This window comes from Bufo bufo, chromosome 11 (assembly GCF_905171765.1).
Source record: "Bufo bufo chromosome 11, aBufBuf1.1, whole genome shotgun sequence".
NCBI classification, from domain to species: Eukaryota; Metazoa; Chordata; class Amphibia; order Anura; family Bufonidae; genus Bufo; species Bufo bufo.
This window is the reverse complement of record NC_053399.1, coordinates 43,340,064-43,352,559: the sequence shown is the minus strand read 5'-3', so window position 1 is coordinate 43,352,559 and position 12,496 is coordinate 43,340,064. Positions and strand designations below refer to the sequence as shown.

The following is a 12,496-nucleotide window of genomic DNA, read 5'->3' as shown; positions in this document are numbered from 1 at the left end:
ATTAGACACCTTTGTCCAACTTCACAACACCTACTGGTTGGGTTAGTTTGAGACAACATTTTGTGCTAATTTTTGTGCCAAATTTGGCACAGTGTGGTGCATCTTAAGACACACCATTTTCATGCTAAGCTACACCCCTTTTCTACTAAGCCATGCCCCTTTGTTAAGCAAAAAAAAAAAGTATGCTAAATTCGGCTGGATTTAGCTTGGTATATCATATACCTATATTAGTCAATCTCCTCCCAATATGTTTTTACTAGGGTTTTCCCATCATTGTAAGCGGTCTTAACAGGATCAACAGGATACACCACCACCACCCTTGTTCTGCAGATGATGGACACCCAAGGATCAGAATGTTATGGAATATACTAGCTGTATGACGTAGCATTGACTGGTGGGAGGGCCCATTTATAACCCCTTCCTTTACTTTAGTATGTAATAAGACTACTGTTTTTATGTATGTTAAAGAGCATCTGTCAGCAGATTTGTACCTATGAAACCAGAGCTTCTAGGTGTAACAGCAACGCCCCCGTTGCTCCTAGAGACTCAGTTGCATATGATAAAACATAATATTTTCTCAGCAATGCGGGCACATATGAACATGGGACCAACACAGATGCCTTCAGCTGCCAAGTGCATATGTAACAGGTCAGTCATGTCATAGGTACAGATCTGCTGACAGATGTCCTTCTCGAACAGAGTATTGGACTGGCCCACCAGAGTTCCAGAGGACCCTCTGGTGGGCTCAGGCTCTGACAGAATAGTGTACCCCAAATACAACAGGGCCCCTAAGCTCCAGTAGAAAACGATTTAACTTGGAGCTGAGTTTAGAGCCAATAACTTACCATTAGTGTCTGTTTCTTTGCACTGAAATTACACGTGGACATGCAAATGTTGTGTATATATTAATGGTGGGACCTCTCAGGATGATTGCTTCAGTGGTGCTGTTTCCGGGGGCCCAAGGAACCCTAGACCGACACTGCGAACAACCCCTTTAATGTTCAATATCTTTAAAAAAAAAGACAACTATTTTACTGTCCTCTAAGTCCAGCTTTTCCTCCACTAATGTGCACCCCAGAAAGAGTACTCGCCTTTCCATTTGATTGCCCTTGGAGAGAAGTGTGTGATGAATGTGCAATGGGCATGAATCCTAATAACCTCTTGGTAAAGTAATTTGTAAGTGAGAATATTTTTGTTCAAGGTGAGCTGCTTGGGGGAGAGCCAAAAGGCTCATGAATGAAATAATCATCCTCTATTCCCCCTTTAAGATTTATGCCGAACAAATTATGGCATGGAAATTACTTTTCCTCTCACTTAAGCTGTAAAACGGCCAAGCTGCATACATTTCGTCAGGTTTGCTTAATTCAGACTGTAAGGGTGAAATATACTGTAAATTTACCAAGTTCACTGATTAGAATTTACTCAAGTAAAATGAATGTGGTATAAAAGGTATTTTACTGTTGCAGGATATTAATATATAGGAGAAATAAGAGGTTTAAGGGGTTTTACTGGGTTAGAAAAATGTGGGTACTTTCTTCCAGAAGAAGTGCCACATTAGTCCATGAATACTCTCTTCTGGAAACAGTGCTACACCAGTAAATGGGTACTTTTTTCCACAAACGGCACCAAACCAGTGCATGGGTACTCTCCTCCAGAAACAGCACCACACTAGTCTTTGAATACTTTCTTCCAAAAAAAGCACCACACCAGTCCATGGGTACTTTCCTCTGGAAACAGCGCCATACCAGTCCATATTTACTTTCTTCTAAAACTTGCGCCACACCAGTCCATGGGTACTTTCTTCCAGAAACAGTGCCACACCAATCCATGGGTACTTTCTTCCAGAAACAGCACAACACCAGTCCAGGGATATCATCTGCCAGAAACAGCGCCACACCAGTCCATGGTACTTTCTTCCAGAAACAGTGCTGCACCAGTCCATGGGTACCAATACCACTCAGATATTGCAGCTCAGCTCATTCGAAATAAAAGGGACCAAGCTACAATATAACACACAACTTGTGGCCAGGTGTTTCTGGAACAAATCTGACATGACTTTTTAGTCCAGTATGGCCCTTTTAAGCTGCAATTAGTATGGCAATGAAAAGGATTTGTAATAACAATCTGCACTTTTACTAGTAACAAACTCAAGTAAAAAAGCAGTGTTTGGGTGTATTCACATGGCACAGTTGTAGTGCAATGTCTGCCTGGAGGCAAAAACAGACCGTGTATTACAGAGCAGGAGGAACTGAGCAGACTGAGATCTAGGGGGAGATTTATCAAAACTGGTGTAAAGTAGAACTGGCTTAGTTGCCCATAGCAACAAATCAGATTCCATACTTCATTTTTCAGAACTTCTTTGGAAGATAAAAGATGGAATCTGATTGGTTGTTTTAGACAACTAAGCCAGTTTACCTTTACACCAGTTTTGATAAATCTCCCCCATAGTTTTATGGAAAAAGATTCAGTGTAACTAGTATTTAAACCTTTCTATTCTTAGGAGTCATGTGGGCGGCCCTGCTCAGTGATTGACTGTTAATCAGTTAGTAGGACCACCCACAGGACTACTAAGTTTGGAAAAAGCAGAGATTTACATGACTACAGTTTTCTACAAAACTATACTTCAATCTGCTCATCTCCTCCTACTCTGTGACATGCATTTTCTTGATGAGAACTTCTATTTAGTCGGCATTTTGCAAGAGTGCAAATTTACTAAATGGGGATTTTTTTTTGCTATTCTGTTAGACCACAGTAAAACTGATCCCTAAGATAGGTGTGCTGATTTCATAGCTTAGAGTATCACAGAGGTTGCCAGGCACACCCCAGTGCATCATGCTGGATTTGGCATGAATGTACACTGTACTTTGCTCCTGTAGACAATTTCCCTGTCAATATACTGGCTATATTAGGGAAATGCTCATTATGCAGATTGCGCAGGACATCTTAAAGGGAATTTGTTGCCAAATACCACCATAATAATCCAAGTGAAGTGTCAGATGTGTGCAGGACTCCTGAGATTGCGGTTTCCCCCATCCAGGTTGGTGCCCACATTCCTGAGAAATTGTTAATTTTGTGCTATGCAGATTAGCTGCTTGGTGCACCACCATTGCATTTTGGTGCACCAAAAGCTTTGCTCCTTATCGTGTTCAGCTGAGACCCCAGCTTCAAATCACAGAGCCAGACAGGGAAGGTTTGGGCTATGGCTACACTGCGACTTTTGTAGCGCCAGTTCCTTGGGAATTGGCGCATGCAGATTACAGCCCTGATGTTTGCCAGGCTGCGTAATACAGATGACTTCAGCCCTGGCAAGCATTGGGGGCTGTACTGCATGCGCACCGGTTTCCAAAGCATTGGCATATGCATGAGATCGCAGACGCAGAGCCAGGCGAGAGTACTTTTCCCCAGTCTTACCCTGTCATTCAAAACTGGGGGAGATCAGCTGGCAGAGATAAGGAGCAGATCATTTGGTGCAATGAGGTGCAACAGTGACACCCTCGTTGCACCAAGCAGCTAATTTGCACATCACAAAATCAAGGATTTCTCTGGAATGCGAACACCAATCGGGATGGGGGAAACATTAGAAGACGTGCACACATCTGACACTTCACTTGGATTACTATGGCGGTATGTAGTGACAGATTCCCTTTAATAACCGTTACAAAACACAACTGTCCTTTAAATGATGGACGTGTCATCTTTCATTCTTATTACTCTTTCCCTAATTTCTCCCTACAGCTTGGTGTGACTGCACAACTGCTCACAAATCGAGGAGTCATCCATCAGTTCATGGGGAAGTTACCCAATGCGATGCGGGATTACCAGTCAGCAATTACTGCCAATCCCAAGTATTCATTGGCTTACTTCAATGCAGCAAACCTATATCTCCATAACCGGCAGTTCTCACAGGTAATTAATTATCAAAACCTCATTATTAAGCATTGTGTAGCTAAGGTTTCCAGTATGTATCAGATAAGAAGAAAACTCATTCCAAGTATTCAATATATGTCTTATATCTACGAATTCTGTAGACTCAAAATGCATTGTGCCTTAAAGGGGTTCTGCAGTTTGTTTAAACTGGTGATCTATCCTCTAGATAGATCATCAGCATTTGATCGGCGGGGGTGTGATACCTGTTCCCCCCACCGATCAGCTGTTTGAGAAGGAAGCAACGCTCCAGGAGCGCCGCGGTCTTCTCACTGTTTACCGCAGGCCAAGTGACGTCACGACTAGTATCAACTGGCCTGGGCGCGGCTAAGCTCTGTTCACTTGAATGGAGCTTAGCCCCGCCCAGGCCATTGATACTAGTCGTGACGTCACTTGGCCTGCGGTAAACAATGAGAAGGCTGTGGCGCTCCCGGAGCGCCGCAGCCTTCTCAAACAGCTGATCGGCGGGGATCCCGGGAATCGGACCCCCGCCATTTAGATGCTGATGATCTATCCAGAATATAGATCATCAGTTTAAACAAACTGCAGAACCCCTTTAAGCCTCTCCCATTAGTAAACCTAAGCCAAAAACACTCAACTCTTGAAATGTAGTATGCAAAGATAAAACTAAGGGGGTAATTTATTAAGACCGGCATTTTTGTTCACATAGGCATATGAGGGCTTATTTGTGGGACAAGTTGTACCTTATAATGGCACCATTTAGATAACCATAACTTGTATTGGAAAACAGGAAAAAAAAGTTCTTCCTGTGGTGAAATTGGAAAAAAAAATGCATTTCTACCATGATTTATTGGGTTTTATGTTTATGGCTTTCATTGCACACTACAAATGACATGAAATCCTTATTTTAAGGGTCGCTATAATTACAGCGACACCAAATTTATATATTTTTTTGTTATGTTTTACTACTTAAAAAAAACTTTTTTTGCATTGCCATATTCTGACAGCCATAACGTTTTAATTTTTCTGTCTAAAGAGTTGTGTGAGGGCTCTGCTGTAGTTTTTATTGCTACCATTTTGAGGTACATAGGACTTTTTATCACTTTTTATTCAAATTTTATTTTGGGAGGGGGGCAACATGACCAAAAAAACAGTAAAGTTTTTTCACACCGTTAACCATGCATGGTAATTATTGTCATATTTTGATAGTTACTGTAAGATATTCTCTGAAGCAGCTTATTTATTTTTATGTTTAAAATTGGAATTTAGTAAATTTTGTGTTTTAAAAAATATATATTTATAAAAACATTTTTTCACTTTTTTTACTGTATGTTTTATTCCTCTAAGGGGACTTGTACATATGATCCTCTGATTTCACAGGTTGCCTGATTTTCACAGCCTCTGGCACGGCTTTTCAGGCAGCTCGCTATGACAGCACTAGGAGCCCTTACAAGGCCCCGAGATGTTATAACAACCAATTGTAGCTCTACAATTTTGCCATGGGGCTATGATTGGAGGACAAAGGGAGCCCACTCCCTCTAACCCCACAGATGCCACGGTGGCTATTAACAGTGCCATCTGATGGGTTAAAGGACATGGATCAGAATCATCTCCATTACCAGTCACTGCCGCAGGTGCTTGCTGTATTCTACATCTGGCACTAACTGCATGTAGAGCGAGCTCAGTGTGGGAGCCCACTCCTTACAACTCCTTAATCAACTACATGTATGTGAATATGCGTTAAGTGGATAAACCTCTGCTCTTTCTGACTTCAGTTGTACACAGAGGCTGTCTTATCAAACTGTTAACATTCCCTGTATGTAAGTGTGTATACAGAGATAGCTGTCAGTCACTGATAGCTGTACACGGGGGAGGTGTTATAAGTGATTGATCCCATTCTCTGTGTAAGTGTGTATACAGAGATAGCTGTCAGTCACTGATAGCTGTACACAGGGCGGTGTTATCAGTGATTGATAGAAATCTCTGTGTATGTGTGTATACAGAGATAGCTGTCAGTCACTGATAGCTGTGCACAGGGAGGTGTTTTCAGTGATTGATAGCATTCTCTGTGTAGGTGTGTATACAGAGATCTCTGTCAGTCGCTGATAGTTGTACATGGAGAGGTGTTATTAGTAATTGATAGCATTCTCTGTGTAAAGGTGTATCTAGAGATAGCTGTCAGTCACTGATAGCTGTACACAGGGAAGAGTTATCAGTAATTGATAGCATTCTCTGTGTAGGTGTGTATACAGAGATCGCTGTCAGTCGCTGATAGTTGTACATAGGGAGGTGTTATCAGTAATTGATAGCATTCTCTGTGTAAGTGTGTATACAGATATAGCTGTCAGTCACTGATAGCTGTACACAGGGCAGTGTTATCAGTGATTGATAGAAATCCCAGTGTAAGTGTGTATACAGCGATAGCTGTCAGTCACTGATAGCTGTACATGGGGAGGTGTTATCAGTGATTAAAAGCATTCTCTGTGTAAGGGTGTATACAGAGATAGCTGTCAGTCACTGATAGCTGTACACAGGGAGGTGTTATCAGTAATTGATAGCATTCTCTGTATAAGTGTGTATACAGAGATAGCTGTCAGTCACTGATAGTTGTACATGGGGAGGTGTTATCAGTAATTGATAGCATTCTATGTGTAAGTGTGTATACATATAGCTGTCAGTCACTGATAGTTGTACACAGGGGAGGTGTTATCAGTGATGGATAGCATTCTCTGTGTAAGAATGTATACAGAGATAGATGACATTCACTGATAGCTGTACATGGGGAGGTGTTATCAGTATTGATAGCATTCTCTGTGTAAGTGTGTATACAGAGATAGCTGTCAGTCACTGATAGTTGTACACGGAGAGGTGTTATCAGTGATATAATTCTCTGTGTAAGTGTGTATACAGAGATAGCTGTCAGTCACTGATAGTTGTACACGGAGAGGTGTTATCAGTGATATAATTCTCTGTGTAAGTGTGTATACAGAGATAGCTGTCAGTCACTGATAGTTGTACACGGAGAGGTGTTATCAGTGATATAATTCTCTGTGTAAGTGTGTATACAGAGATAGCTGTCAGTCACTGATAGTTGTACACGGGGAGGTGTTATCAGTGATAGAATTCTCTGTGTAAGTATATACAGAGATAGCTGTCATTCACTGATAGCTGTACATGGGAGAGGTGTTACATGAAGGTCGTCTAAAGTTCAGAGACAGCAGATATTTGAATGAATAAACAATTATACTGAATCTGTTCCCACAAATTATATATCAATCTGCTCAGCTGATCCTGCTGTGTAACAGGCTGCCTGCATATTACACTGCATTTCCTGGTAAATGGTTTTGTTTAGGGCTCATGCACCGCAAATCACGGATCCGCAAAACACGAATCCCAGCCTTGTGCATGCTGCCCATTTTATTTTTCACTTCAATAGAAAAGTCCTCTTTAAACACTCTTTGCTGGTAAACAGACCAACCGTCCTTTCAGTGTATTGTTGTTCTTATGCATTGCATTAGCAGGCATGATTTAAAAAAAAAATACATTTTAAGATTAAAAAAAAATATATATATTTTTTAGCATTTAATTGTGATTTTGCCCACACACATCTGTTTTCTGAAACTTCATTGAGTCATTTGAATAATTTTGTTGTTTTAGATGAAGTCCTTGATCATTCATTGTTAATGCAATTTTCTAATTAATCTGTACACGTCACAGGCTGAAGAATGCTACTCCCTTGCCATAGACCTGGATCCTGAGAATGAATCAGCTGTTCTGAACCGTGGGATCACAAATATGCTTCTACAAGATGCACAAGGAGCACTGGAGGATTTTCATAGGGTCCTAGACCTCTGTCCAGTATCTTCTGCTGCATATTTCAACCGCGCCACTTTACATAACACTTTACATGAATACCAGCAAGCCGAAAGCGACATATCTCAAGGTACCATACTCATCTCCTTTACCCTTATAAAGAAAGAACATTTTCTCAGGTTTCAGTTAATGACTTGATTTTGAGAACGTCCTGATCAGATCAGGAGCTTATTTTCAGACCATACATTTTGTGGCTTTGGTCTGTCTTACATTTGAATACAGTATTGAAACCGGGACTTAAAGGGGTATTCACATCATATTAAGTGATGGCATTACTCTAGGAAATTTATGATCAGGGGTGTTCTGACCTCTGGAACTTACACCAACCTAAGGGAGAGTTCACATCTCAGTTTCATTTTCCGTTCTTCTGATCCGTCAAAAGAACAGAAAAAAAAAACCAATAGGATCCTGTAAGAAAAACTGATCCTGTGCATCAGTTATGCACATTTGGCATCCATTTGAGCCATTTACGCCATTTGAGCCATTATTTTAGATGGAAAAAAATGTCCTGTTGTCCAATGTATTTTTTCCGTCTTAAAAAACAGATCTCAAACAGGAAATTGCGCAGATGGAACTGATGCACAGGATCCGTTTTTTTTTTTTTTTTTTTACAGGATCCTGCTTTTTTCTCAGTTCTGCTGATACATCAGAAGAACAGAAAATTAAACGGAGATGTGAACTTAGCCTAAGAATGACACGGGCTGATTCTGCGGTTCTGTCTGTATAAGTCTTTCCCTGCGCAACAGCATCACTGCTACCTTCTGTGCAGGAGAACTGCAGCACAGCTCCATTAAAGTGAATGTGTCCGGCTGGGAGTGTCACTGGGTGGGGGAAAAACTGAAGGGGCAGAAATGCTGCATCAAGACAGTTTCCCTTCATTCTCAGGGTCAATGGAGGTACCAGAAACCACCACCTGTTATATAGTAATGGCATATCCTAACAGTATGTTCTATAAGATGCCAATACCCCTTTAAACTATAGTTTTTGATTTCATGGACCTTCACTCTTAGGCTACATGCACACGACCGTGCAGTTTTTTTGCACACGGCCTTCCGCAATTTGCGGAACGGAACGGGAGGCCCATTGTAGACATGCCTATTCTTGTCCGCAAAACGGACAAGAATAGGACATGCTATATTTTTTTTGCGGGGCCACGGAACGGAGCATTGGATGCGGACACTACACGGAGTGCTATCCGCATCTTTTGCGGCCCCATTGAAGTGAATGGGTCCGCACACGAGTGTGGACTCGAAAAACGGTCGTGTGCATGAGGCCTTAGACAGATTTTTTTCTGGGCTGTATTCCCTTTACAAGCTTGAAGCTTAGAGAAGGGAAGCTGCGAGTAATTCAACTTCCCCACATCTTCCCTGACAGCGGTCATAGGATGTTGTCCAGCACTTGTTTTCTGTCCCATACAAATAATACAGGCTGTTAGAAGTAATGACAGGCCATCAGATCAGTGAAATTCCCATAAATATATTTTATTGTGGAATAACACATCTTGTCAGATTTTACATTATGCATGCTCAATGATAGTTCTAGTTCTTTTCGTGCAAATTTTCTGCTCAGTGGTTTAAGCTGAAGTGTGTACATCTCCATGGCACGTGCTTGTGTTGTACATTTTTACATCTCTTCATATGTAACTATGGAATGAGGCTAACTTTTACACTTGATTCAGAAAGTTATTAACTAGGCTCTTCAGCAATGTAATCATGAGGATCTCATCATGCTTTGATTTTTACAGCTTTGCTTCTTCAACCTGGAGATCCCCTGATGTACAAGCTGAGAGCGGACATAAGAGGAAAAATGGGACTGGCTAAAGAAGCCATTGAGGATTATGAGCAAGCTATAACAATATTACAACAGTCTTCCCAGACTCAGGGACTCGCCAAAGTGGAAAGGCATCATTGACATATTGGGGACGTCATTTCAGGGCATTGGTCTGGATCTGTTCCTTGTATGCTCACACATGTAAGAACCTTAAAGGGGATTTCTTATCTCAGCAATTGTGGTATATTGCTGGGATATGCTACAAATGTCAGATAGGTGCAGGTCCTACCTTTGGGAACCGCTCCGATCTCCAGGACAGTGAAAGCAGAGCAGCTGCCCATGCACATCTTCTATTCACCGCTATAGGATTTCCAAAAATAGCCAAGTGCTGGCTCAGCTATTTTCAGCAGTCCCATAGTGGTAAATGGAGGTGGTCGTACTTGTGCGGCTTGCTGTCCGTTCACTGCTATGGAACTTATAAAAATAGCCAAGTGCGCTTGCTCGGGTATTAGTCTCATAGCAGTGAATGGACAGAATGTGGTGTGCCCTACTTCACATCGGGGGCCCGTTTTGGAGATAGGAGCAGGTCCCAGAAGTGGGGCCAGCACCTATCTGACATTTGTGACATATCCTTAATGATATGCCAAAAATGCTGAGATTGGACAAACCCTTTAAGACGTTTTTCTAAAAGTTTGTGAACCTGCACGGAATCATTGCGAATCCTTGAATGCCTCAAATGTGAGCAGTAGGCTGCGTTGACTTGTTGACATTATATCCATAGGGATGGCATATCATGAATGCTTTGTCCACTGGACTTCAAGATGCCATGGACAAAACATCAGCATGGCCTTTAGCCATTGCATAATGTAATCAAGTCTCATGACATCACTATAGACACAGTTCTGGAGCGCAAGGGACTGAAGAAGAATTTTGTGTTTTTGTTTTTTAATTATCGAAGATTCCTGGTCTTTGTGAAGAATTTGGTAAGTTCCTGAAAAGCCACTTAAACCTTGTTTTGTACAACTTAGCAATAAAATCACATATGTATTTATTAACATGTTAATATCTGCATTCTTTAGTCTCTTCTCTCCTATTGTGTTCTTTTCTACAATATTATAGATGAAGAGCAGGTTCAAATATTATGAGGTCAGCTTTACAAGGGAGTCTGTAATATAACTAACAGTAAAGGCCATCAGAACTTTGGATAAGCATTGTTAACATACATGTATGTAATTTTTTTGTAAATACAATCTTCAGAAAAAGCAGTTTTAATCCTTTGGAAAGCGGTAGGGAAGTGGGCTTTCCTGTTCAAAGTGCCCAAACTGCCCGCCTTCCCTAACGTCTGCTCCTCACCTTAGCCTCCCAGTGCTTCCTCCCCTCCATGTCATGGTGTTCGAGTACCGCATGGCCAAAAGGGCTGCAGCGGGTTCTAATTAATGAATACTGCACTGCTCAGTGGGTCTGTATTGTTACTGGCCGCGCAGCACTTTCAGTACCGCATGACATTTAACAATACAGACCCACTAAACAGTGTGGTCTTCATTAGTTTAATTAGAGCCAGCTGCAGCTCTTTTGGCCACCGGTACTTGAACACAGCACGGCACTTGGCACAACTGGCATACCATTAGTTTTCTTTCTTTTTCGAAACATTATAAATTTCCTGGAACAATGTCATAAATTACCTTACAAGATCTCTAATATTCTGATCTCAGGCTCATATGTATATATCCTAAGCAAAAAAAATGATCAAATGGGACTATATCTAAAAATATATAATAGTCTTTATTAGTCAAAGTTCATTACTTATTTTATTGCTGCCCAGTTATTGATGTGTTACGAATGGAAAAATAGTGCACTTTTAAGGAGCCTAGTAGGGAGTTATTCATATAATAACATATTTACTCTTTTGGAATCTGGACTATTGATTAGCCAAGAGCGGGGTTATAAAGAGATTATAAAATTACTTTCTAAAATGTGGGCTACTACTAGAATATGGTTGAGGGTAAAGGGTTCACTTACATTCACGCCTCTTTGGCATAACGTTCATCTACAGATGTTAGATGGTATAGCAGCGGATAAATTTTGGCAAAGAATAGGATTTTTTACATTTCACAAGTAGTTAAGGATAGAGAGATTAGGTCGTTCAGGGAGTTATCACATAATGTAGAAAACCTCTCTTGGTTTAGGTATTTTCAGTTGCGGTCAGCATTATTTAGTCTGGATGATAAATCAATGTTGGATATACAGGGTGGGCCATTTATATGGATACACCTTAATAAAATGGGAATGGTTGGTGATATTAACTTCCTGTTTGTGGCACATTAGTATATGTGAGGGGGGAAACTTTTCAAGATGGGTGGTGACCATGGCGGCCATTTTGAAGTTGGCCATTTTGAATCCAACTTTAGTTTTTTCAATAGGAAGAGGGTCATTTGACATATCAAACTTATTGGGAATTTCACAAGAAAAACAATGGTGTGCTTGGTTTTAACGTAACTTTATTCTTTCATGAGTTATTTACAAGTTTCTGACCACTTATAAAATGTGTTCAATGTGCTGCCCATTGTGTTGGATTGTCAATGCAACCCTCTTCTCCCACTCTTCACACACTGAAAGCAACACCGCAGGAGAAATGCCAGCACAGGCTTCCAGTATCCGTAGTTTCAGATGCTGCACATCATGATCATGAGTAAGAACGACACCGTTCGAAACGCGTAGATCGTGTGGAGCAGTGGGGTTCTCGTGTCACTGTTGCTGTCTGTACCTGTATTTTGGTGAAGAATAAATAAAGACCGGGATTTTTGCACAGAACGTCCTTGGGTGCCGTAGCATTTTTCCATTTTATCTATATTATGAACTGTTTAAATAAGTATATACTTTTTTTTAATGTCTCTTTTTAATATTTTTTTGTGATTTATTATTAATGATATGTAATTGATTACAAGATCATGTGGGTAACTTTATATAT

General features: G+C 40.9%; 1 protein-coding gene across 1 annotated transcript in view; it reads left to right on the top strand.

The window, feature by feature from the left end:
- TTC6 (tetratricopeptide repeat domain 6) overlaps positions 1 to 10,541 on the top strand; it is a 158,791-nt gene extending 148,250 nt beyond the window's left edge. Inside the window, exons 29-31 of the mRNA XM_040410990.1 lie at positions 3,736 to 3,906; positions 7,603 to 7,828; positions 9,503 to 10,541. Coding sequence (XP_040266924.1) covers positions 3,736 to 3,906; positions 7,603 to 7,828; positions 9,503 to 9,669 — 564 coding nt within the window. The 3' untranslated portion in view covers positions 9,670 to 10,541. The remainder of the gene's footprint in view (positions 1 to 3,735; positions 3,907 to 7,602; positions 7,829 to 9,502) is intronic.
- The last annotated feature ends 1,955 nt before the right edge of the window (positions 10,542 to 12,496 follow it).